The 27610-nt window shown below is 46.5% G+C and overlaps 1 protein-coding gene across 1 annotated transcript; it reads right to left on the reverse strand.

Moving 5' to 3' along the window:
- EHHADH (enoyl-CoA hydratase and 3-hydroxyacyl CoA dehydrogenase) lies at positions 1-26322 on the reverse strand. The gene is made up of 7 exons (XM_062582721.1): positions 26245-26322; positions 18017-18120; positions 17041-17216; positions 15444-15555; positions 15015-15119; positions 9016-9357; positions 1-2202 (listed from the first exon to the last, which is right to left on the reverse strand). Exons 1-7 carry the CDS (start codon positions 26319-26321, stop codon positions 932-934), a joined length of 2187 nt encoding a protein of 728 aa, XP_062438705.1. The 5' UTR covers position 26322; the 3' UTR covers positions 1-931.
- Between the last annotated feature and the right edge of the window lie 1288 nt (positions 26323-27610).

A 27610-nucleotide genomic window follows, 5' to 3' on the forward strand; every position in this document is an offset into this window, starting at 1 on the left:
GTTAGTCATCCAGTGTTTATCTTCCTGAGAAGGGAACTCTGGCCTATCTGTTCCCCCACCCCAGACCGGAGGCTACGTTCGCCGCAGACGAGCAGGAGGGGACTGCCCCAAAGCACCAAGCTTGGGGCAGGGTTGGCTCCCCCTCGTCCTGCTCGGCTCCCTGCCTCCCCGCGCGCCTGCAGCAGCCTTCCCGCCTGCGCAGCCCTCGAGCCGTTCGCCTCTCCGTGTGCTCTTCTGTCGGTTATTAGCACAGCTTCTGCAGCGGGGCGGAAGGGACGGTGCCAGCCCTGCCCCTTGCTCCCTGTCCTCAGCAGCCCTCTCCTTCTCGATAGGATTCACATCCGAAAGGCGCTGCGCCCTGGTGCAGCTCTCCCCCAGCAGTGGAAGGGAGCAGACCCCAGCAGACCGTATTCAGGAGAGCCAGGGAATCCCTCTTGGGAGTAGGCTGCAGGAGGAGGATCTTAAAAAACTTGGAAAAAGATCCGGACCTGGATCTGTTAGATCCAGCCAGGCGAAGGGGAACTGTGACCACCTCTCTGCTGCCCTGCACCATGATTTGCCTTATGGGCGGTAGATGCTGCTCCCCTCCTTTGGCAAGAGAAAGGCTGTAAGGAACACACAGCTGTGAAGACCTAAAGGCAGAGCAGAATGAGCTGGGCCTTTGTGCAGCAACACGCAAAGGAGGTGGCCGATGGTGAGAAGGAAGAACGGGTGGTGGCTGTAGTTACCTGCAGCGAGTTGGTGATTGAAAGCAATCATTGGGTAAATTTATTCTTCTCTGCAAAGGCCCAGGAAGGTCAGTAACATTGTTCACATCTACCAAAGCCTGTAGCACGTTGGTGTTGATTGGAAAAGACAGTGCAGGTGCAATTACAGCACCGGTTTCATGGGATCAGCATCCACTGAAATTCTAGAGTGGGTGTCAGTGAAGTCACAGCTTGTTGCTCTGCCGGCTTACGTTAGACATCCACTCTTTGAGGGGAGGGTTCCCCATAGCCACCAGCTTCTTCAGAAAGGCACTGGGTCGCAGGCTGGGAACATCTGGGTGAGCCTCGGAGTATTTCTGGAGCTTAGCCAGAAGGCGAGGCAGCCCAATGGTGGAGGCATAGAACATGGGGCCACCCTTGTGCTTTGGCCACCCGTAGCCATTGATGTAAATCACATCAAGGTGTTCTGGGGCAGAAGCTATTCCCTCAGCCAGGATGTCAAAACCTTCATTGATGAGGGGAAAGAGACAACGCTCCAGGATTTCGTCCTGGTCTATGAAGCGGGTCTTGATGTGATGGGTGTTTCTGTACTCAGACAGGAAGTTGTGAAGCCACGGGTCTGCCTTGGCTATCCTGCCCCCAGCCTTCTCATACTGATACCAGCCTTTTCCAGTTTTTTGGCCAAACCTGCCTTTCTCACACAGAAGGTCAGGCAGCGGGCTGTAGCGATGGCCACCCCGCTGGCGGGCAGGTGTTCCTGGAGGTAGTGAGGCACCAGTGAGGCCCTGGCCCTGCCGGGATCTCCAGCCCACATCCAGCCCAGCAAGATCAGACATTCGGAAAGGTCCTATCTTAAACCCAAAATCTTCAAGAGCCTGATCTACGTCTTCTGGTCTACTTCCTTCCTCTAAAAGGAAAACTGCCTGTTGTACGTAAGGATGCATCATTCGGTTCCCAGCAAACCCAAAACAATTCCCTACTACCACTCCAACTTTGTTCAGTGCTTTGGCAAGCTGCATGGCAGTGGCGATGGTGGTGGGGGATGTGTGACGCCCATAGATTATTTCTAATAGCCTCATCACATGAGCAGGGGAGAAGAAGTGCGTGCCAATGACCTGCTGTGGGCAGCTCGTGGCAGAAGCTATTTCATCAATATTCAGGGCTGATGTGTTCGTACACAGAAAGGCCCCCAGCTTGCAGATTCTTGATAGCTTATGGAATATTTCCTTCTTCAGAGCCATGTTCTCAAACACAGCCTCGATAACTAGATCTACATCCCGCAATGCCTCAAAGTCCACAGTGAACTGGAGACGTGCAGGGTTATGGAAATCCAGGGTCTGGGTACTCTGCTTCATTTTCAAAGCCTCGTGTTCCAAAAGGAGCATCACAGCTTTTCTTCCCGTGTTCAGATAGTCCAGATCCTGCTCTAGAGCTACCACAGGTATGTTGGCCTTGACCAGAGAAGTCACGATGCCTCGGCCCATTGTTCCCAACCCTAAGGAGAAAAGTGAGACAGAATCAGAGGCTGCGAACACAACTTGTTACAATTAATCACTCAGTAAGAGCACTTCTTTTCGTGTCTCCAGGATAAAAAGTAGGAGTCAATGCAAAATGAGAGGTACACAAATAGGAGGAAAAAAAGACTATGAAAATGGAAGGTGAATTCTGTCTTTCAGTAACCCTAAATGTTTCAAAAGCAATAGCATAAAGGCAAGCTAATGTCCTTCTGAGGTGACAAAATAACAGAGATCACTCCATGTGGACCATATGATTAATGTCCTTCCTCCTATGGAAGCCACCATCATTTAAGAGTTAGAACCTGGGAATGGCAGACAGGAGACCTGAGTTTCAACTTCAGCTCTGGCATTGACGTCTAGTAGATGATTTCACAAGCAAGCTTCACCCTGAGGGTGTGAGGGCCTCTCTGCTCCTCTCTCCTGAGTCAGATGATCATTGATGGGCCCTCTTGGCAGAACATTATGGGTAAAGGAAACCCGGGGGGAGTCTCACTGCAGTGAAGTGCGGAGATTTGGTTTCTCCCTTCTCCTTCCAAGCTTCTGCTTTGTCTCCCTTCTCTTTCCCCTCAGCACTTTATTGCATAATCTTTGATGTAAACACAAATTCAGTTGCTATTTCTATAAAGGCCCTCAGACACTGATCTGCTCTAATATTCTGCCTAAAGTGAAACCTCAGCTTTTTTCGCTAGTGTCTCATGTATCTCTCATTGTCAGTTCAAACTGGATGAAGCTAACACCGTGTTCTTAACCCGTTTCTCAACATTCTCCATCTCCTTTTTAATCAGTCTGGACCACCAGTACCCTTCTGTGTGATATTCACTCTTATATTGGGCTTCTCTGTCCACTGGGAGCCTTCTAAGTCCTCAAATACAGGCCATTGCTTATTTTGGAAGGTTCTTTCTCTGTAACAACTCCAAGACACAGTCGTCCTTGTCCAACCAGGCAGCTAAAGCTCTTGTCTAGGCTCTCAGCTGAACAGCAACATTCCAGCAACATTTTTTCTCCAAGATCCATAAATGCACTATTCCCAGGTTGTATCCCTTGGGACTACCAGTTGAAGGTTACCGGCCTGATCGCTTCTCTTTTTCTGAGCCTTTCCACCAGTCTTCCCTATGTTGTGTTAAATGAAATGCCTCACTAACTTACATGTTCCTATGAGCCTGAACCCACATTAGCTATGCTGCTCAACTGCAGCTTTTTGGGCTAAGCAAATACAATCTAGTAAGAGAAGGCCAGCACAATTTTACCAGTTTTAAAAGTGCAAAGCATTCCCAAGAGGCTAGTGAAGCATATGAATGTCAGGATTATGAATATCCCAAATAAAGCAACAGCTAGATAAAGCACAGGTTTGTTATAATTCTATAAAAATGATATTTTTTTAAATCCCAGGTTTACAAACAAAAGTCAATCAGCTAAATAAATAAATAGAAACAAGGGGATTAAAACATTTGCTGGAAGCAGCTTTATGAAGAAGAGCTGAAATTATATCATCAGTTAAACAAGTTCCAACAACCAAGGTCAAGCAAGGTAGTACGTTTTTCCTGCAAGCAACACACCCTTGATTTAGTTCTGCCCCTGCACAGCTTGTGTACACACAAGATATTTAAAACCCACCCTGCTTAGCTGCAAGAGTATCGTTTCTACAGACATCACTATCTGGCAAGTTGCTCATAAACAACCATTTCGCTCTCAAGTAAACACTAAAGTTCCTCTCTAGGAAATTAGATCTGTTACTTCATAATCAAATACTACCAAAAATTAATTTGAAAATAAGACTAGAAAAAAATCGATCCATTCTTAGTATTTCATTGCTCATGGTTTTCTAACTAAAAAAACGAAAAAATAAAAACCCCCAAAAAACAAAAAACAACCCTGCCACAAACAGGAGCAGTTCCTCTCACTTTGAACAGTACTTGAAGGCTTGGATGTGGATGCAGGGTGCTTGCTAGGGCTTTCCCCTGTTTCTGGTGAGCTACAAGCACTGCTGTCTTCTCAGACAGCGTGGGATGGCAATGCAGCACCTCTTGCATCCCCACCAAGCTTAGCCCCGTCTTTGAGGCTCTCTTCAGACATCATGGTGAAGGACTAGGGCTTCAAGCACCAGCGGTTTGCCGCGGCACATCCCAAGCCTTGGTGGCTCTCTCCTGAATTCTCTTTTCTTTCCAGCGCAGACATCTGGAGGTTTCTCCCTAGAGTTGCCAAGCGCTGCTGCAAAAGCAGCTCACAGGCTGCGGGCCTCAGTAACTCCTGTTCCTCTCAGCTTTGGTCTTGTGACTGAAACTTTTGTGGTTCGCTCACAATATGAGCAAGCTGCTTCCTCCTGGAGTAAAACCCCTTCCCTGAGCAGAGGCTTGCCAACTTTCTTCTCAAGGAAAGCTCTGCAGTGGCATTAGCCAGTTCAACTATTTGCTCTCCCTGATGTGTAGTATGAGTATTCCCATCTGGGTTTTTGCCACCCCTTGACAGAAAGGCATACATACTTGTAGTATTTCATTTTCTGGGACACAGGAATAGGCTTATAGATAAGATATGAGCTTGCCAAGCTTGCTTTTGACCTAGAAAATCTGTCTCTCAACTTACTACATAACTCTTCAGTGGCCTGTATGAAATGATGTTTAATGAAGCTGGCAGAGAGAGTAATGAAAGCCCCAAGGGCTTTATTACATTAGAGCTTGCACAGCACGACTTCCCCCGGAAAGATTTTCTAAAACGGGGCTATAAAACCCAGGGAGTTATTTAGCTGGGAAAGAAGCATTTCTGAGGACTTCCCATTTTGATTTTACGGACTAGCGATCTTGGGGAAGAACGCATTGGAGTAGAAAAAACAGTAGGGAATCATGGGGCCTTGCACGTGCCGAAGGCCGCAGAGGAAGGAGACGGAGAAGTGGCCCGTGCCCAGGTCGGACTGTACAGACCGAAACACAGCCAGGAGCTAGTGCACTGATTTCTACTGTATGCTCAGTTCTCAGTAGTGTCAAGCTAAGGAAGCCAGACCTGAGCTCTCACTTCCCCCAAACCATCACACTGAATAACTCCCCTATATTCCTATCTTCCATACGGGGGGCTGTTTTCAGAGCTGTCTTGCCAATGGCACAGCTTTTAGCAGAGGACTGAAATCTGCTTCAGACACAAGAACAGAGCATCTAGCGATCTCCCTTCTGGTCTTTTTGTGAAATGTGGCTTTGATATATAAATAAAACCACCCTTGAACCCATTTAATTTCAGGCCAAATATGCATGTGACAAATCCTTTTGCTGGGCAAGCCGAGAGAATAATGATTGTTAATTATTGATCTGTCACATGAAGTATTTAGAATATGAAAAAAAACATGCAAAATTAATTTAAGAATTTATAAAAACAAGATTCAAACCAGACAACCTCAAAATACATGTAGAACAACTCATCTACAGTCACACATACTAGAGAAACACAAATCTACAGAAAATACACTGAACTGTACCGAATATTTGGACTTTAAAAAGCCAGTAATGGAAATAATACTTTATAGCTTGGTAAAGATATGCAAAGACTATTCCAGTCCCCCGTTAAAAATAACAAGGTAGTAGACTGCTGCAAATTGGAGCTGCTTCTTTCTCTATTTCAGGGGATTAATTTCCATCAGAAATAATGTGATATTGAAGGCAGGCAGGGTGCTGTGGAAAGACTGCAGGAGGAGGAGAGAGGAACCTTCTTTCTGGGTGACCAGGAACTAGGGAAAGGGGAAAGAGACAGGAGCTGGCAATGCAGAACAAGCAGAAGCAAATGAACTAGGTGACCACACGTGTGGCTGAAGACAGCCAAGGACAGCTAAGCCAGTAACGGGAGGGATCCCACAGAGCTGGGGGCCGCTGCTTATCAGTCTTTCAGTGAGGACACTGTGGACAAAGCCAGCTGGTGGGAAGGCAGGACCCTACAGGAACAGTTGCCAATCCATTGGCAAGGCTATCTATGAAGTGTGCTCACAAAAATGACAGACAATCCTTGATGTTGAATCTACATTAAGATATGAGCAGCAAGTGATGCACTTACTCCCCGCAATGACTTTCTGCTAATGCTGGACAGGCAGGGGAGCCATGCAGCAAGGCTCCCCTAGCATTCCCAGCACTGCTTCCACACTTGAAAGGTCCTCTGTGCCTACAGAAAAGGTACCAAAGGTTGAGGAAACTGAAGTGATCTTCTCAGTCCCTTCCCACCTTGCAGCAATAAAGGACAAAAGCAGCGGCATAATGCAGGAGAGTTTTAGTTAGTGAACTGGCAGCGCAGTGTCTGTTGGAAAAGGGGCGCTGCATGATTTCTGACCACCCAAAACGGATGCAAGATCCTGCCCTAAGAGCCTTCCTCTCTGCAGTGAAAAGAGAGAGACCCTGGGTGACCTGTGTAGACTCAGTGCCTTACAGAGAGGATCAGCACTCTTTCAAAACATGTCAAGCCCTCAAAAATCCTCCCTAAGATTTTGATTTATGGTGCTAAAAGAATGTGCGGGAGACTAAGAATGTGAAATTGTGAGATCGTGTACAGCATGGCACTGACTGGAGAGCGGCTTTGTGTTACAGCAGTCTGAGAGAAAAAATGCAATTGTGTTGGCATGTTCTAAATCTGCCTGCAAAGAACTTGCTATTTCACTGATATTGAAAGGCAAGCTAGGAGGAAAACCTTCCAGAGAAAGGAGAAAAAGCCCAGTGGGGTGGCAGAAAGAACTAGGTGGTGGAGAGCAGTGATATTTCACATGGCAAGGGACTGAGTACTGCCAGGAAGTGATCAGCAACCTTCAAAACGGGAGATGTCACTTAGCGAATGAAGGACAAGGACTACACTGAGCATAAAGCAAGCAAGCTGTAACTGTTGGCTTTGAGGGCTATATTGATAGAAGGGATGATTCAGAAAAGGAATTAGGAGTTTTGATAGCCATCAGGACCCTGAGTATGCTGATAAGCCTTAATGGCCCTAAGCAGCTTCACCTGGGGCCTCCACCCACAGCCTGCCCACCGGCCCAGGAGCCCATTTAAGCTCAGCCTGTGGCCCTTACTCTCTGCTGGGGGGGGGGGTCCGGTCCGGTCCGGTCCGGTCCGGTCCGGTCCGGTCCGGTCCGGTGCTTGGTTGTGCCTGTGGTCATTGACGCTGTTGATCCTGACCCAAGAACTGACTTCCCAGCTTGACGTCCAGCCTGCCTCCTCACTGTGATAAGGTGATGTTACCCTTGTGTCCTGGCTCTCTGTCCCTTGGGGAGCAGCTGCCCTTGCTGCTCCCTGACAGAGGATAAGTAACAGGAGGCAGGTTTATGTGATTTATGTGATCCTTGGATTTTACTGTAGAAATGCTGAGCAGGATTTTTTTTTTTCGCTTGCTTTTGTCTTGTCTGTAACCAGTTACCTGGGAATTGGAAATCTTGGGGTAGAGAATAGGGAATACCAGAATTCAGAAACCTGTCTGACACACAGATGCAAATGCATAATCCAATGGGTGGAAGATGTAGCCCAGCTAGTTCAGCTCAGAAACAAGGCATGAGCTGTGGTTCTACTAGAGCCTTTCAAGTAGACTGGATTTGTCCTTAATATACTCACTTCAGCTCAGTCGCAGCACTAAAATAAGCTAATTAGTTGTTCAGGCTATCTCTTCTGGCAGTTTCTTCATTGGGTTGGAATTTTGCAAATGTCTTATTTATTCTATCATGATTTATCATTAAATAGCAAAAAAAATGCCAGTTCTAACCACTAATTCTTGCTAGCCAGTCATTCCTACAAAACTCAACACAAGCTCTTCCTGCCAAAGACAGTATTGCAGAGCTGAACTGTCTGTGCTTGCACATGTCCAAAGTCCTGTGCTCTGCAAGTCACAGGATAAAAAGCATAGCTTACTGCGAAATTTAACCTGAATGCTGTGACATCCATACCTTCTTCACAGGGTTGGTGGGACCAATGTTCAAATGTATTCATTAAAAATGACATAGATTAACCTGCTGAAGTTAATGAAAAGAAGGGCACTTTAAGTGTTTCCATGGCCTGAAATGAGCTTGTGGCGAGCTCACACTGCAGAGCACGAGACTGAGACCTGACAAGTAGCTGGGGAGGAGCAGTATTGGTCTGGTGAGTTTCCTCTAAAACAGGATGGATGTTTTCCAAGTGCTCCATTACTTGTCTAACCATTTTTGAGTGCTACTATCAACAGGCAGAGCTGAAAGATAGATTTTTTTAAAAAAAAATCTCAGCAGTGCATCAAAGAGTTTTATTTAAATTGCTCTTATAAAAAATTAATGAAGGCATTATCTTGCTGGGCTACAGAATGGCAAGAGTGGATCCCAGCGAGATGAAGTTTTCTTAAAATACAGCTGTCAAAACGTTTTTGTATTAGTACATCCCTGAGTGATTCTTTGCGTAAACACTTGCAGTGCAGAGCTAAACCGGGTGGAGAACTCCCTGCAAACCTGCTTATAGTGTGGAGCAAAGCCAGGGCTCCTGGCAGCCCTGTTCAAAATGGATGAGGCAGATGAAGTGGTCCCTGAAGTGAAAGGAAGGTAGGTGGGATCATAATGATCTAGCAGGATGTGATTCGTCATCTAATGTCGCCTCCGAGCTCACCTATGGGTGATGGCCGTTAGTGCTGATGGCTTTTCCATGCGTCTCCTATAGGCCTAGAGTGTCTTTTCCTGTGATGGGTACTGGTGTTCTTAGCTAGTGTCTGCTTGGGAGCTCCACCCTGGCTCTGGCCACCTTCTACCATGGCAAAGCCCTGTCAGATGCTGTCTATGCCCATTCAACTCCGCTGTTGGCAGAGTGGCTCCCTCGTTCCCTTACCTATCACAGCTGCTTTGCGGATGGGTTGAGGAGAAGCATTTTTCCAAGAAGCGCCGCTGGGCGTTGTCCACTTCTCCACCGCTCTCTCCGCGAAGAAAGCGTACTGCAGCGCTTGGGCCTGGCCGGAAGTCAGCAGGACGTTAAACAGCTCTCGCTCCTTGCGGACCCCCTCTGCGAAGGGCAGCTCTGCCGCGGCTTTGACTGCCCGGACGCACAGCTCTGGGGCCAGGCACCCGCGGGCCTGCTTCTTCACCTTCGCGAGAGCCTCGCTGAGAACAGCTTCGGCATTGGGCAGTCTCGGCACTGGCTTCAGGCTGAGCCGGCGAGGTCCCAGCGGTTGGCCTGGGGGGGAGAGAAGGCGTTACTGAACAGCCCAGTGTCCTCGCTTCCTGGAGCACTGCAGACTTGCATATCTGTCTACATGGAACAGCAATGTGGTCCCCCTCCTTTTCCTTTTTTTCTTTTCTTTTTTTTTTCCTCTCCTTTCCTGCTGAACTCATTGCGTTAGGATTTACATGGCAATCTGGGTCTGGCATTAAAATGTCTGACACTTCTCTGGAGTTTTCTGCTCACCCTTATAATTACAGTTTTTCAAGTCCCTTCTTCTCAGACCTCAACATAGCAAGATTTCAGTGATTTTTTTTTTCCCCTCCTCCTTTTCTCAGCTACAGATGCTGCCTTGATTTCTCCACCTCTTAATCCACCGCTCTCCATTGTCGCACAAGGAAGGCTTTTCTATCTACTCCTTCTGTAAGCCTCAATGCTACAGTTTTCCTCCAGTATTGCCTAGTACTTGGTGCCTAATGCCCTTTGCTAGCCAGAAATGCTCCAGCCAAGGTCCTGAGCCAGGTAGTTATGTGAAAGACTGGGAAATACACCTTGGCTTCAATTCTTCCCTAACAGCAGGAGTCCCTCTATTCCCTTTGGGAGTCACCAGGAGCACAGCTCTTGCAGCATGGGTTAGGGACCAAATGAATAACACGGAAGAGTTCACGCTTCTGTGTCAGCAAGAGGTGGATCAAGCAGCCACACAAATACATGAGGCTCATTGCAGACCCAGGTTGCTATGGTGATACCTAAAAGGGATTTTAATTGAGAGAAATTAGTTATGTTTCAGACACCCAAATCCTTCCTATACCCTTCAGAAATACAAACCTCGGTGCCTCCTGGGAGATCTTTTGATCTGTCTATACTCAGCCTGCTCCTAATGGCAGCTTGCTTTGGTAAAGAGCACTGAGGAACAAGATCAGAAATTCAGGCGATCTCCATAATATTACAAGATTTTCATGTAGAACCTTCTGTCATCATAGCAGCATCCAGACTGTTAATTAACTGTGAGCTAACTCCAGAAGTTGTTGCACCAGCTCCTGCAGCATGATTCTGCCAGTGCAGCTATCAAGTGGGTGGGCCTGCTCCAACGGGGACCTCCGTATCTGCTGCTCCGAGAAGCTCTCAGGAATAGAGCCTTGTTACCTCAGCTTTCATTACATCAGCTCTGCCGTAGGACCATGTTTTCCTCAAAGGTGGCACCTTGCATCTAGCTGTCGCTTCTCTTGCTATTGTCTGATCTAGAAAATGCCAGTGTGTCAGGTGGAAAGTTCAGGAGCAGGAAATCTGGTGCCCTGCTGTACACAGTGTGCTCAAGAGCAGGAACGTGGAGAGTACCACGATCAGGCTGACCAAGGACCCTGTCCTGACTCCAGATCTTCCTACAAGACAGGACAAGCTTAAGAGTGACACAGTTTCCAGAATGAGTGAAGGTACAGATTTCCTGGAGCGACAGTCTTCAGAGTTCAAGCTTTTTACTTAGGCCCTTTAGAGAACATGTGCACCCACAAGAAGATGAGCACACATTCTGTAAGTAGCTTCTCTTCTAATGTGAGTTCATCAAAGTGATGTTTTTGCACTGATGGTGAACACGGTGTCTACTACTGCTGTAGGATTTTAGTTAGGATAATGTCCCATTATTTCTGAGTCCTTCCTTCCTCCCCCAAATGTATCTTTTCCACCTGAAAATGTTCTTCCTCCACTGACCTTAAATTAGGACTTACATAGCGGATTTCCTTTTGTCACAAAAGAAAATTTCAAGTTTGTCCCATAAAGCAGATCTGATGGCTGGTAGGCTATATAAGACTGCTTAGGCAGATCAGGAGACTTCATGTGACATCTCTAATGATGTGGAAAGGATCTGTAAAGGGGATTGCTACTGGGAGTCTTTAAGCATAGTCTTCAGATAGCAAACGTGCAAATACACTTATGGGGGAGATGAGATAGTTCCCTACAGAATGATAAATAAAAGTAACTCCCCTTAGAGTCCTGTAATGAAACTCTTACTGAGCTGTAAGGCCTTTGGTTTTGCTAAATATTTCTATAGCACCTGAAATGAAGGCGCCTTTGCTGCTGCAATACTAATAAGAACCAGGAGCATGTTCATGAGCAGAGAAAAATAATCCAAATCTGAAAAGAAGAGATCGGTGTAGGCTACCCACAGCTTGATTTGTGAAATCAAAGAGGCAGGAAGATGATGAACAGTTTCAGTTGTTGGTACTGCAGGGTAAGAGTATCATCCGTCCGCAGGAGCTAGCAAAGGCATCTGTTTGGTTTTACTTGAGTTTGTTCCTCCAGCAGTCACAACTTAAAGCTAGCACGTGCCATGAGCTAGCAGCAGCATTTGCTATTCCTGTGGGTTTCCTGACACTCAGAAGAAACATCCTTCCTCTGCGGTTGCTGCTAGTGCTCTACAGTCAGAAGCTCATAATCATCTTCCCATACAGAATTAATACTGATAGGGCCTAAACTAACCCAAATTAGATTGATTTTGCTTGGCTCTTGTGCAGGCCAACAATGCTTTCATACTCTGAGAAGAAGACAGAGGTCAATCAACAGATGTGATCAGAAAGCAAGGGAAGATTATAAAAGGGGAGCGTCAATGACGCCTGCTGCGCAGGGGATCAGCTCCCGTGCTGTTCTCCAGCCTGCCACGAGCAATTACGAAAATTTTTCAATTTTGTGATGCCATCGAGTGGACAAATTATGAAATGCAGCTTTGAATTAGTGCAGTGATTATCAAGAGCAGTTAATGAAAGAACGTCCCCCTTGTCTCTGCAGATTTAGCTCCTGCCTGTTCTTCCCTTCTTCCCTTCTAAAAAAAGGCTTGCAAAAGTGTAGTTTTTTTTTTTTTTCTGACTAGGCAAATTTGTCTGAAGAAGGTTAGGAGGATACACTCACTGGCTAACCTGCACTATATAATTCTTGTTTTTCACTGGAAAATCGAACTTAGACTCAATGCTCCCCTCTGGGTACTCCTGTAGCAGCTTAGTCAGAGCTGACTACGGGAAGGTGTTCCTCATTAGGAGGTGCTTTCCTGACATACCTACCATGCAGGTAGCTCTGTCAACTGCGTACTGACTCAATAATTGAGGAAGCGTTGCTTCAGTAAGGCCAATCATCTGAGGCTGATCTCTTCCCTTTAGATACTGCAGCTCCAGCAATGATAAAGGTTTAGAAGAAAATTTCTGAATTGATTCTTGGAGACTGATCTGTCAGCACAACCCTCCTGGGCCTGAAATAGAAATTCCTTCAGTAGCAGAACTAGTTATTTAGCCAAACTGCTCTGCAAGAAGCCAACAATTGCAAAGCTCACATGAAAAAAAAAAAAAAAAAAAAAAAGATCTTATTGGAAACTAAATGCTGGATGCCATACAAAGATAGCGGACTTCTGTGATGGCGGGGTGGCGGGGAGAGTTTGTGCAACTGTCTCTGGTATCCTTAACATCATCTGAAAAACATTCACTGAAACCTGAACTCACACAGGAACAAAATTCAGAGCAGTTACACAAGACTGTCACATCTTTTCTGCAGCCCTGTACGTTTGTGCTTGAGATACAGAACTGGATGTGCTGGTTTGCCTTTACATGGCAGGAGAATTATACTAACTTTGGGCAAAGGCCAAACCCAGAAATGATCCAAATGAATGTAGGGGCTCCGGGAACCCCATTCTTTCATCTTGACAAGTAATCTGCAACTAAATAGTGCACCAAAACTTTTCCTGTTCTGCAACAGGGCTTAATGATAAATTTTCCAAGAAGGCGGGAAATCAGATTAACTAACTCTTTCCAGTGTTTTTACTGTTAAAACACATACTGCAAATGTCAGTAAAGCTGTTGGAAAGGGTCTGAAAGCAGCTTTTTAAAGTTCTATCCAAATCAGTATCTAGTGTGATATGAAACACCCTCAGTCACACTGGAATTTATTACTGGCATAACTTAAAACAGCAATAAACCGATGGCAAGGCTACAACAAATAATGAATAGGCCCAGAAGAGACAGGGAACCTGCGGGACATCCAGCTAGGATCTTTGTTTGCTTATGCCATTCTTGAAAGAATTATTTTTTTTCTTCCTAGTGACAATTTCCAGTGAAGATGAAGCTAAACAAGAGGAACTTGCCAGTAATGGCAGTGGACATGTACGATCCGAAAAGTGAGTTACACCAGGTTGCTTGCCAATTCTAGCAATGTATCTGTTACTCATTTTATGATGCACTCTTTCTGTCATCAATAGTGGTATATTACAAAAGGCATCATTCAGAAGCCAGAGGGTACATCAGAGAGCACATAGTATTTTGGGGGGGGGCAATTTCCCTAGAAAAGTAATAATATTTCACTACTCTCCCAACAGATGGAAAAGAGAAATGGAGAAATCCCATTCAGAACAGACAGACAAGATCAGCGACCCAAAGTGTCTTTGCTTTTCTTGTAAGCCCTAGTAAAGTACATCACTCGTTTCTTTTTAAAACGTAGTATTTGAATAGTTGGGTATATATGGGAAAAGAGAAATGAAGATTGCTTACATTGCAAGTTCTTCTTCATTAAAAATGAAACTCAAAAATATGGTAACCTGAACACAGTGAGAGGAAAGAACATCTATTACAGAAGACCCAGCCAAGGACCATCCTTTGGCACCTGTCTGGCAAAATCCCATGTCGCAGCTAAGAAGTATGCAAGATACCGATCTAGATGAATAGCCCATGTATTGAACAACCTCAAAAATAAAGTGCACTGTCATCTAGGACAAAGCTCAGGCTGCTTCAGCTTCTAGCATGGGAGAAGCATTTCTACAGGGAAGGAAAAAATCTTGTTTCTAGTGAGGAGAACTGCAGGAGGAAAAGAGCACCCCAGCTTGAAAGAGCATCACCTATAAAGGTCATGAGAAAAGACTGGAAAGTTTTTTGCTTCCTTCCATGCATTTTTTGTGAAGAGCTCCAGATGCAATCCTGACAGACTGAAAGGTGCACATCTCCCAGGGTATAAGAAGGTTAATAGTGGAGAAATGTCATGCCTTCTCTTAAGGTGAAACTCCTCTTGCTGCACAGGGCATGTTCCTCTTCTGATGTTAACTCCAGTGAATTTGATCTTGTTACTTCTAGGGTGGAAAAGAATTTCTTCACATACCTCCCATCTCCACAGGCCATTTTCTAATGAAGTCATTAAAGGATTAGGGAGAGTCACTTATGGACTCATGGGCCATTAAGTTCAGCTGAAGATATACCAGTCCCTCCACTGGAAGGAGAAAGTTATTTTTGATCAGCCATTATCAATTGGGCAACCAAACTACATACAATACTAACTCAGACTGTCATCCCAAACTATATGGAAAGAGCACATATTCCCCCAAATCAGCTGTGAGTGAGCGGGCAGACCACAAGGTCATGTGAGTTTGGATATACAATTAAGAAGCATGAGGACTCCAGGTAAATCTCTACCTCTCTGAATCCTCACTTGAATTTTTGCAGTTCACCAACAGCTCTGAGTTTTTCCCTTCAGACATTTCACAGAAAACAAATTTGCTAGTTAATTTTCTTCTGTACGGATTCCAAAACCCAGTGGAGAAGAAGGGAGCATATGGAGTAGAACAAACTAGTGGGCTTTGTTCTGACTCTTTGTTTCTGCCCTGAAACCTCACCAATGATTTCTTGGCATTGCTACAATTGTTTCCTTACCAACCACTTTGTTTGCCAAGTGAATTGCTGCCTCAGCTGTGTTGTCTTCCACAACTTCATCAACCATGCCCAGCTTCAGTGCCTCAGTTGCTGGAACGTGTCTTCCTGTGATAAAAAGAGAAACAAAGTGACTTCGGTGGGGCATTGTAAGTGATTTCAGTCCTTTCCATCTGATCAAACAGCTGTGTAGCTGGCTTCAAATCTGAGCGATCATCATCATGCACGGAGAAATGCAATACTAACTCTGTGCTTCAGGAGAACATAAACATGTCCCTTTCTAAGTGCATCATTAGGGGAGACAAGCTGAATTTCAATTCAAGCAGCTTCATATGTGTAAAACAAAAACTCCTGTTTCGTTAGACCAAATTGCTGGTATAGCTCAGTGCCACACCCTCATATTCAGAGCCAGGCCAAGACACAGTACTTTACCTGTTGTGATTATATCCAAAGCTGCTGGTATCCCAATCAGTCGGGGTAGCCGCTGAGTGCCTTCAGCACCTGGAAGGAGCCCAATGGTGACCTCTGGTAAACCCATCCGGGCCTAAAGCAAAGCCAGATTCAGCAACAGATCTGATTGATTAGCAAGAACAATAAATATGAACTCAGCAGAGATGAGGAAAGAGAAGCAGCCCTGATTCACAAGCTGCTCCTCTAGGAAGCCTCCAAAACACTGTTCAGTGTAGAAACCTCATCATCGCTTTCGGCAACACAAGACATTTAAAACAAAAGCCTGCTCAACCTTTGCAAGAACTTGTGTACAAAGGCAGCGGAGGTGGCACCGCCCTTCAGCAAAGGTGTGTGTGCTAGCACAACGCCGGAGGAGCACCATGGGGCCCACAGCATCCTCCAGGCCGAGATGCACGTGCAAACTGGTGCTTTCTGCCGAGCAGCTTTGACAAGTCAGGCAGTCAGCATTGTTACCAAATGCTCAAGGGCACTCTGTGACCTAGCTGTTATCTATATCTCCCTACCCTAATTCTTTGAAATTTAGTGAAGGGAAGATTGCTAACACTTTCATACTGAACTTTTCACTGACCTTCAGTGCTCAAATGCCTCTTGGTACACCTGACCTTTGGTAGGACTGATACTAGAGAAGCCATGGCAACAGAAAAGGGGCAGAGCAGTGTCTTGCATTCTCTTAAAAATCTATTCAGATATTGCGGCCATTTAAAAAAACCCCACAATTTGCATATTTCCCATTGAGTTCTTAAGAGATCTGAAATCATTTTAAGACTGCTTTTTCCGGCATCCATCTGAGGTGGCATATAGGGTGATGTGCACTACCTCAGTATAGGATTCTGGCAAACCCTGCAGGCATGGAGGAGAGGCTGCAAAGGTAAGGGGATGCCCCTATCTGTGATGAGTCTCTATAAGGAGACCAGGTGCCATTAAAAGGCAGTTCATCATTCCTGAATCCTAAGGGAGGGAGCTGAAGAAATACTGGATCACTCTTCAGAAGACTTTAAAAAAAACTGTCTGTTGGTCAGAGTGTTTCCTGAGGAACCTGAGCCCAAAGGGAGTCAAAAAGCAAGCGGTCCACGCGAGCTGAGCTTCAACCACCTGCTGAGACTAGGCTGCTAGCAGAAAGAAATGCAAAATTCACAGGGCTGGGGAGAAAAGTAAGCAAGAGCAGGTCAGGCTGCGTGAGCCAGTGAGACGGGCACCGCTCTGGATACAGCTGTCTGCCTCAGAAATCGGGTAACGGCTGCTTTATTGAAACCCAAGGCAAGTTAATGCTTAGACTTACTGAAGTGCTGGTGCAGCCATTTTACTCTACTAGTTACAAATCAATTCTGCACTTAAAAAGGAATTGCAATTAGCTGTTTAAGAAGACTAATGACAGAATAGCAAGGGCAGAGCAATAGGTGAAAAACATCTGAGCACCCTGAAATGCACAGCTGCAGCTCTTGTGCTAAAGCCCCCACAAAGCACTCTGCCCCACTGCTCTCCATGAGCAGCCTCCCACCCCGTACGTATCCATAGGCTCCAGATGCCTTCAACCTCCCTCGTTCACCACATGCGTTACCTGCACATGTGCAACGCGGTAGTGACAGCCAAGTGCCACCTCCAGGCCTCCACCCAAGGCAACGCCTTCAATGGCAGCCACCACGGGTTTCTCACTCCTTTCTATGAGAGAGATTACGGAGGCCAAGCCAACACCCTGTCTCTGTTGAGGAGCAGAAAATCCTCGAATGTCAGCTCCTGTGGAAGCACAAACACAAAGAGATGAAGAGGAATTGGGGAAGGTGGGGACTGGAATGACCCTTCCCTCGGTGCCATTAAACATTGGTGCTCATAGATGATGGAGTCCCTGAAGAGAGGGGTTAACAGGAATTAACCTTTCTTGGGATCTGCTGCAGGAAATCCTGCAGGAAATCCTCTTTAGAGAGCTCAGGGGAAGGCTAAGTACAAAAACACGTTATACCTGTAAAGGTCGTGCAAGTTCTGCAGCCATTCTCAGAGACATGCTTGTTTAAAAAAAAATAATAAAATAAAGAAGAAGAGATTGAGTCTGGAGGAATTAAGCTCAAGTTACTACTAACAAGCAATGTTGAGTGCTGCAGGAATTCCCTAGCTTCAGAAACCCATCACAGGTTTCAAAAACCACAGAAGATCTGTTCTTCACCATTGCACTATCCTAGGCACATTCCATATGCTGGACCAGTTGTTGGTCCAGAGATTGTGCAGAAACAAAGCCACAGAGGGCAACACTGCACCAGTATGTCAGGGAGAGGAGACACAGTCCAAGCTGTTGCCTGTTCTAGCATGCATGCACCAGCTCACTTCTGACCTGGAGGGGCTCTCAGACCCACTTCTTCTGTGCCGTTTGGCAACTGTGGCACAGCAGAGTAGAAGCAGCCCACTGTCCTATGGCTGTTTCCAGCCAAATCAGGACTTGTGGTGTTTTCCCAGCAGTGTTACAGGGCAGGGAGCCTCCCAACATGAGGGACTGACAATTTTTCCTCTTGTTCCCAACATACATTTGAAGAAAAACGTCTTACCTGCGCTGAATTTCCCATTTTCGCCACAGATCATAATAGCTTTGACTGAAGGATCTGAATCCGCTCTTTTCAGTCCGTCCTCCAATGCCTGGATAACTGTGAAACTGAAATAAATTAAAGATTCAGTGAATAAGGGTCAACTATGTTAGCTTCCTAAGAGGTCTGTGCTGCAAACACCAACACCAGGTGGCCCAGTGAAAATGAACGGTAAGTCCAACCGAGTCTCGTCTGGCCGCTCTTCTGCCATCGCCTGGCCGGGGGGGGGTCTCTCCGATCAGCAGACTCCCACTCGCTTCAGTGGAAGGTGCCAAAAGCCACCGAGCTCGTCACGACTGACCTGTCATTCAGCTGCTGGAGAGTTTTCTTGTGGCTTCCAGAGCAAACAGCACAGGGCAATGCTCTTTTGAAAAAGGCTTTATGAATTAAACATCTGCATTTTGAGGAAAACAGCTTAGCATAATTTAAAAGTGATTAATGCTAAACCACTGACAATCTAAGAACTTTTTAAAAGGGAAATGAGCTCCACGCATAAAGAAAGATCTTTCAAACAGCCTGACACAGAGGTCTGTGTACAGTCCATTTCTGAGCTTGTGTGAATCTGGACCTAAAATACTAAGTCGAATTTCTTTTTTTGTATCTCATCAGAACATTTTTCCAGACATAAGCAATAAATGCAGCCAGCAAAGAATTAACAAAGAACTTCAAAATTAAACATTAATTAATATATAAATAGTATTTTTACAAACCAGCTCTTTTAAAAATCTGACCTGACTTTAAGTCCCTTCGGCACATGAAGCTTATGAGCTATATATATACGTACATATATATATATATTTATGTATGTATGTATGTATGTATATGTGTGTGTGTGTATACACATATATAGAGAGAGTATAATCTGTTTTAGAAGATTGACAACAGAGAAGCCAGGATATAGAAGCAGGAGCATGAGCATGTTAAATGAGGCTTTTTATTAATGTAGATATTAATACACATTTCATATATATAATATTTATAATATTTATATACTAATATGTTCATATGCCCACACTTATAAATATGTAAGTGTATGTATATTGTATATCTTGCATGTGTGGATAATACCTCTGACTGACGCCTGGCTTTTCCGGGCACTCGGCTAAGTTTTACACAGGCTTTCAGCCTCCGCAGCCTCTTCCTCTCCTCACTGCTGACATGCCACATGCAGCTCTTCTCACACCTCCCCCTTGATCCTCCTTGCACCCAGATTTCTTTCCAGGGAACCTCAGGTGTTTCGCCTGCCCTTCCTCTAAGACGCCCTTCATCTGCTCCAGGCAGAAGGCGACTTCATCCAAGGAGCGCGCGGGCGCTGAGCCCCATCTCCTCTGGCTCTCCTGCGGCACCAGCAGCTCAGCCAAAGGAAATGCCACAATTTTTTTTGCCCACAGCAATTGAACGAAATAAAACAGCAGAGAAATCTCAGCTATCTGTAACAAACCTCTGGTCAGGATGGCACGAAAGACCAAAAGAAATGAGGGATAGGAAGCAGCTAATAAAAATGAGAGAAAGGTCTTAGAAAATAGGAAGTGAGCATAGAAAAGAGAATTGGATTAAGCAGCTTTATCACAGTTTACAAAATAAATCTTGTTTAATCATCTAAGGCTGGAGTTGATGCAAGGGGAACAAATAAACACAGCTTTTGCTCCCATGTAATTGAGCAGGATTTCTGGAGCAAGGAACGGTGAATCAAATCCACGATCCATCTCGGCCCTCATTCCTGTCCAGAAGGAGTTGACAAAGCAAAATTCAACAAATGTACCTATATATGTGTGTATGTGCAAGCTGGACTGTAACAAGCCGCTGATAAAATATTTTGCACAGCTATTGAAACTACCCCTATTTTGTTTAAATCTTTTTTTATTCAAACTTACTTGAAATTCAGGTTTCTAAATTTTGAGGCTGACATTTGTTTTCCAAACTGCGCTTGAAACACGGCACAGGGCTTAATAAGTTCCCCGGCTGCAGTTACCAGGGTCAGGCAAGCGAGCGATCCTCCTGGGGAATCGATGCTGCCACAAAGAACATTTCCCGCTTCAAGTCGCCGGCGCGGAGGCCAGCGAGGCCGCGGGCGAGCGCCGGCTCTCGGCACCGCCTCGGCGAGCGCCCGCGGCCCCGGGGAGGCCCTCCCGCGCCCGGCCTGCGACGCTGCGGGCGGCGAGGGAAGCAGACGCCCGCTCTGCCCTTCGCACGGCTCCGCGGGGCGGCACGCGCGAGCCGGCGCCGGCGCTGCCGGCTTTCCGGCTGGAAGGCAGCAGCGGCGCGCGCGCGTGGGCCGGCAGCCGCGTCCGCCCAAGGGCAGCCTTGCAGCGGGCCCTGTTTCCCTCAGCGCTTATTACGGAGCGCGGTCGTGCCGTCCGTCAGGCTCCGCTTCTTACGTCGGAAAGTCTTTAGGAGCCCGTAGCGTTTGCACCAATACACTCTTCCTGCCAGAAGAAAAGTTAGTCGTTCAGGCTGCCCCAGAAGAACAGTTCAGTACCTGTGTTACTTGCATTAATACATCAGAACTACTTTCCCCAGAGAATAAGTTGACCCTGTTGTTGCAGAAATATTTCTTCCTCCTCCCTGCATCTTTTTCATGGTGAGAATTTGAGGGGTTTTTTTGTGGGACAAGAAGGAAGCAATGCCAGATTTTTTTGCAACCACTTGTTCTCATAAGATAAAGGAATAGGTTTTCTCCTGGGCACATGTTAGAGTCCAGCACAGAGGCCGCATTGCTTTGTAACTCACACATTGTAACTGGCACTAAAAGACATAATTTCCAACGAAAGCATCATAGTGTGATAGTAGAATTATAAAAATACTCAAGTGTATCACAACTTTAAACAGCTAGAGCGTAAAAGAAGCAAAAAAGTCACCATAATTTGCATAAGGATTTCATTACCTTGACAGTATCATTCATTTAACAGTAACAACGCAAAAATTCACCATATGCATTTCAATCAATATTTAATCCTTTTTGCTATATAGTCAGCTCTGCCACATGTATGTTATTTTAACTAAGAAAAGAGATTATGCCGAGATGATTCAATGTTAAGTATTTCAGTAATGCAGGGTAGGTGCTGTTAAAGAATATGTGCACCCCGGAATATAAGCATATTCTTGCCTGTGACCATACCAGGTTATTTCCATTTTGCATAAAACTCTACTCACTGCAATGATGGTGTGCTGGATTTGTAAGAGGGTTTGATTATTTGTTATATATTATTCATATTTTAGCGAAGATTTGTAAATGTAAATGTCTTTTGCTTAAAAAAAAAAGGCAGTTTAAGGGAATCCTGAAAATAAGCTCAGCCACCTTTAAAGAAGTCAGACTCCAATACACTGTCTCTAGCAGAAAATGCCGCTTACGGAGAACGTGCAAGTCTGGTCCTCCCCCCTTGTGCTCCCCCCGCAGCCGCAAGCCCTGTATTAGGCCTGTTACCACGTACCTCATACCCAGGCTTTTTAGCACCCACTTACGGACTTGCTGTCCGTGAGTTTGTCTAATCCCTTTCTGATCCTGCCGATCCCATCTGGCTCCCCAAGCCCTGCACCGCTCTGGAGAGATGCACATGATCTGTTTTAAACCAATCTCCTGCCAGTTTAATCAAATGCCCCTAGATCAATTACTGCAGGATTTGGTAAATAACAGTTAGGCCTTCAATTTATCCACCTTCTCTCTGATTTTGTAAACCTTGACCTTGCCCCCCACCCACCCTCCGGCCTTTTCTCCTCCACACCGATGACTCTCGGCCTTTTCAGCTGCCTTCTTACTGCAGTGCTCCATCCCCCGAATTACCATCCCCTTTCTAGATCCTCTCTAACTCTATGTCCTTCTCCAGAAAAGCACGCAGTATTTAAGGTGTTTTATAGGGCAGAAAACTGATGTCCAGTTTTGCTCTCAGCATGCTGCCGGATGGTGCTCAATAGTTTGCGGGTTTGGGAGCTGGCCCGGCCACTGAGCTGGTGATTTCAGAGAACTGCCAACGGCAGCGATTCCTTTCCTGCGTCAAAACTGCCAGTTTTGAACTCAGCACCCTGTAAGCTTGAGCTGGATTATTTTCCCTTGATACCTTCCCTTCTGTTTCTCTACACTGAAGCTCTTTTTACCATCTTTTTGACCATTCACACTGGTTTTTGAGGGTCTTTGTCATTTGCGTGGCATTTGAACTCCCCAAATCACTGCGAATAATCTGCAAACTCAGCAGTTTCACTGTTTTATCCTTTCCTCAGGTCACTCAGTACTGCGATCTGGGCAACCCTCTCCTCTGCTGACTCTTCTCAGTCCTGGAAAAGGACTCTCCAGACCCAGCCTTTGCTTCTGGTCCTGCAACCGGCTTTCAGACCATCAGAGACCCCTTCCACCAATCCTACAGTAACTGGGTTTCTCTAATACCCTTTGAAGCAGGAAATATAAATACGTTGTGTCCATGGGATGGCCTTTATCTGTGTCCTCGAGGAAATCCAGCCGGTTAGCACAGCAGGATCTCTCTTACACAGGCCATGCTGACTTCTTCCCAACACAAGGAGTTCATTGCCCTTCTCTCTTATGGCCTTGTAATTGCCGAGTGCCCCTTTTATACATATATTTTCAAGCAATCCCACCAATTCCCTAGCTAACTTCCTGCTTTTGATGTATCTAAAGAACTTTTTAAGTTCTTTAACAATTTTTAGCATCTCTTGAAGTGCACTCTTTATATTTTTTTAGGCCTCTTAATTTCCCATATACATCTGTACTGCCATGTCTCTATATTGTACATCTATACTGTCACATTCTCTAATCTCATTTAACATTTTCTGGTCATTATCCCGATTGGAGGTCAGCAGGACAGTCCTTGCAGGTGGACAGAGCCTGGCATTTCCACCCAAAGGGATGCTAAGGTTTTCCAGTCACGATTCTTAAGCTGTTACCTTTATTTAATCCCACATATACACTCCCCTATGCCACATCCTACTCTATCATGCCTGTAAATTAGTGGCCTGGCAACACTGTAGCCAATTGATTATTCCTTTTTCAGCAGCCTCCTCCTGTCCCCAAAGGCTTCCCACTTCCTTGCATGTCTAATCCCTTCCCTCTGCTCTGTGGTCTCAGAGACTCTTAGGACTGCAGATCTCTGAAAATAAAATGTCTGCAAATCAAGGGAAAAAAAAAAGTTTGGCACATGCCATGGAGCGAAGGAGAGTGTCTGGGAGGGGGGAGCAAAGACAGAGCTGAAGAGGCGCAGAGAGGACAGAAGAAAAATGGGGGTGATCTGCTGCAGTGCTCACAGTGAGCACACACTGCTCAGGAAAGGGCTGTCTGGGAGGTACCTACATGGCAGCAGATGGTGTCAGACGGCAAAGAGCAAATTCCTACCCACCAGCGGCCTCTAAAGTGCTAACAGCTGCATGCGATGGCGTGAACGCTTGGTGACAGCGCTGAGCACCACATACGGTGGGGAGAGAGAGGTGAGGCTGGCGCGGAGCGGAGCGGGGAAAACACACCAGCCTTTTAAAAAGCATCCGTGCCCGCTATGAAATGAAATTGTCGGGACGGCGGGACGTGGCTCGCTGAGCCTTCACTGCTTGCTGACACCTTCCTCGGCAAACATTTCGGATAGCAATCACAAACCTACTCCACTACAGCAGCGTATACAGCGTATATAGAAGCAGGAGGGGCACACACGGCTCATGGGGTGCCCTCTACCTTTCCCAGCTATTCAAGGTCTCAGCTAAAACCTGCCTGATTGCAAGTATGCGATAATTACTGACACAGGTCTCACTACAAGAGCAAACCTGGTTAAAGCTGAGTTCAGTGGTTCCTCCACACTTGCACTTTGCAAATTCAGTGGGTCTTCTTAATAAATTAAGAATTAAAGTACAAGCCCATGCAAACTGAGTTTTCTTTCTGAAGCTGCTTACGGCCAGGTAGAAATACTGTCAGACGAACCGCTTGATACAAGACGACTGGGACAAGCCAAGTCCCTCTGTCCTGTCCCCCTGAAGTGCAACCAAAGACCAGAGGCATGTCTCGAGCTTAGGTCTCACAGCAGCTTAACCTGACCTAAATTCAAGCACTGCAGCTTCTCATCTGCACCCCCGTACTCCTACTCTGTCTCTCACGCCAGCACCTCTACCTGTGCAACGGCCGAGGGAGCCGATACACAGAGCTGGCCTGAGTGAAATGCAAAAGCAAGCTAGTGTTTGGGCACGTTAGCTCCTGAACGGACTCACTGTGTGGTCCCTGCTAGCACAGCACAGGCTGGGAGAAACCACAGCCAGGATGATGCAGGCCCAGCTTAAGTCGCCTTATGGTGCTGTGGAGCTCACCATTAGGGACCGAGTCCACACTGGTAAAATACACAGGCCTCTCGGGGCCCTCTTGCCGTGGGGCTGTCAGCCGATAGAAGAGTGGGGGTGGCAGAAAATAGCTGTGGGGGGCAGTGATGATGGCAACTGCCTTTCTAATGGACCTACAGTGGCTTTTCCCTCCCGTGGCGTGGAGGGAGAGCAGGACCACGACCATACCAACCTTGGCTTCCAGTGTCATGGAGCTGTGCCCTGCGCAGGAGGAAGGAGGAAGAGCTTGGGAAATGGGAATAGAGCCAGGGAGGTATATTTTAGAGGCTGTTATGCAGATACATGCTGCTGGTGCTCAAAGGCAGAAGGCAAGTAGAGCACTTGGGGTTTTATCACAGACTGCTCAGAAGAGACAGCTAAGGGTGCCTGGGCATGTATGTTTACTTGTGTATTTTGTACTTTGCACAGTAAGGATGGAAAGTTCACTGTGGGAAGAGCTTGGAAGTTGTCCTAGGCTGGTCAGGCTAGTTTTCCTACCTCTTAGGCACAAGTTGGTCCAAGGGACATTTTGCACCTGGCACGTCCAGGAGCCTTATGAGTCTGGTTCAGCTGATCTCATTAACTACTCCAAGTTTGTTTTCTCAGATAATTATCAGGGGACATGAAAATCATCTCACTCCTCTGTCAAATGTGTTGCAAAAGAAGAGAAAGCATTGGCAGCTACTGCAGAGCAATGTAGCTTGCTACAGCTTGTGGCAGCAGCTGATACGGCCTTGATATATCGTGCTCATGCTCTTGTCTCTCTCGGCTTCTTTTTAACAAGCTTGCTGGTAGAGAAGTTGAGCATAACTGCAGTGGATTTTCTGGCTCCTGCAAAAGCATTGAATGTACACTATAGGCATGGCTCAACTGCAGCTGCTACAAAGGGTCTATGTGCTCCTTAGGACTAAATTAACTGAAAAACACACAAACTTTAGACCAAACTATTTAAAGAAGAACATATATGTCCTTTTCAAGCATCTGAGAAACTAAAATTTCAGCGGTGACTATACATTTGCGTTTGACTATGTTTCCCTCTGGCTTGTGTTTGAGAGTGGTTGGGGACTTGCTTGGTCAAGAGCAGTATTCAGAGGTCGATTCCTTAACGTTTTTTAAAAAAGCAAATGACCTGCCTAGTCTTCTGACAGCCCTCCCCGTGGGCTAATCCAGCCTCACCTCTTGCCTCATACCTCCTGCTGTTCCTTGAACCGCAGCCAGCTCCCCTTGCTCAGCCACATCTCCTATTTACAAAGCCCTTTGCTTCAACCCTTGTGCTCACTTGGAAGTGCAGACACCAGCCTGCCTGTGAGCGCTGGGCAAGCGCTGCAGAGCACGTGGAATGCAGAAATAAAATGAACAGCAGCAAACCTTAAAGCAGGAGCTGTTTTCACCCAGGCTCTCCAGGAACAAACAGCTGAACTACTAATGACGGTGTGTAATTTCTTACTGGAAGCATCACCTTCATACTTAGAGAGTGCAGGGTGATGCGAAACGTGCTAAGTTTTAAAAAATGGGGACATCAGAGGAAGTACAGATCAGTAAGCCTGACATCTCTGCTGCATAAATCAATAGAAATCACAATAAAGGGAAGAGAAGTCATGGAAAAATGCAGCTTGATTTTTGCAAAGAGACGTTTAAGCTCCAGAGCATCTGGCAGTTTTCCGTGGGAGTCAGCCAGGTTGACAGCGTTTGTTCAGGAACGCAAACCCCTTTGGCGAGCTCCCTGCTGGAAGAATTTAAGGACAGCCTGTGCTGGCCTCAGCAGAAAGGGTTTTGCACAGGAAAGCAGGGGGAGCAAGGCTAGAAGAAAACAAAGCGCAGGCAGGGATGGAGGAAGGCAGGCAGGACACCGGCCACCAACGCCGGGGCGGGGGGTGACCCAGTGCTGTTACCTCAGTGCATTGACGGGTGGGTTGCGGAGGCGGATGATGGCCACGGCGGCAGCAGCCGCCCTCGTGTACTGCGCCATGGCGAGCACCAGCAGCTCTGCTCCGCTCCGCCTGCTGCCAGGCCCGGCCCGGCCCCGCGGGGCGGCCCTGGGTGCCCGGCCTGTCACCGGGCAAGGGGCGGCCCCGCGGTGCTGGGACGCACCGCCCTGCCACACTGGATGATACTTCTCTGCCTCACTCAGTCCCTGGACAGAGACCTGCGAGGCCTGAGCAGCCCTTGCCAGCAAAGACCAAGGCAAAGAAGACCCTGAGTGTCCCAGTCCCATCTCTGCCTTTGTCACCAGGTGGCCCACCTCACCCAGCAGCGGGCCACTGCTCTTCCTTTTGCTGCCTGTGTACCTCTAGAAACCCCAGAGAGCCACAGGCTGCTGTGGGCTTAGGGCAATGAGTGCTGGACCTTTCTCTAGGTGGAGATCAATGAGAAATGGCTACACATTTCCTTACCCCAAGTTAACACACCACAGACTCTGCTGAAGCAGAGGTTAAAGAGATGCAATGACTAGGTTTGAAGATGTGGCTCCTGACAAGTTGTGGATGCTCAGTCTCTACACATTATTTTTATGTATAGCCCCTCAGTGCAATGACAAGATACAGACATGCCTTCTGGAAGGAGCAAGGAGGTATGAAAACAGGCAGCACAGTCTCACTGAGCTAGTAATCCCCCTTTCATCAAAAAGAAACACATACTCACCAAGTGATGTATTTCACCCCACATTCAAGCACAGCACAGAGAAATTCCCTCTGGGCTCTTAGGAGAGAAGTACATTATTGACCATCTTTCCTTGTGTTGAGCAGGGACGAGGCACTAATGGGTCCCCACACGTCAGAATTCCCCAGTAGCAGGGGAGTTCTTGGGAGTGTGAAGGTGCACCGAGGATAGGGAGCTGAGCTGGCTTTGACCCAGAGCCAAGACTGTGACACTACAGTCACCAGAAAGGCTGCTAGGGTATAATTTAGCTGCAGACTTTCACTACAGATGTAACCAGTAGAACCAGAATTGTGGGGCAATTGTCAGAAAATGATGATGAGTTTTGTAAGAGCAACTTCTTATAGCATGCTGAAATACAAGTCTGAAAGCCTGGCAGGGTTATAGCATAGATGCACCCTTAGTTAGGATTTGCAGGGTTGTTTGATTTCAAATGATGCTGACATAATCCAGGACTTTTATAATACCTGTGTTAAAATACGTTTGGAAAGCATGCTGCACATTATTGTTGCTTTATGAAATGCAACATGCACTTTGCATTTAAATAGAAACCATCTAACACAAGAGTTGATGCTGTTCAAAACTCTGCAAGAAACTAAGAGC

The sequence above is a fragment of the Rhea pennata genome, chromosome 9 (genome assembly GCF_028389875.1).
Source record: "Rhea pennata isolate bPtePen1 chromosome 9, bPtePen1.pri, whole genome shotgun sequence".
Taxonomy (NCBI): Eukaryota; Metazoa; Chordata; class Aves; order Rheiformes; family Rheidae; genus Rhea; species Rhea pennata.

Coding starts and splice junctions, on each gene's coding strand:
- EHHADH (XM_062582721.1), bottom strand. CDS start 26,321: ATGGCGCAGTACACGAGGGCGGCTGCTGCCGCCGTGGCCATCATCCGC. Junction 15,120..15,443: donor TTTGGATATAATCACAACAG/GTAAAGTACTGT, acceptor TTTTTATCACAG/GAAGACACGTTCCAGCAACT. Junction 2,203..9,015: donor CCGCAAAGCAGCTGTGATAG/GTAAGGGAACGA, acceptor TTTTCTCCTTAG/GGTTGGGAACAATGGGCCGA.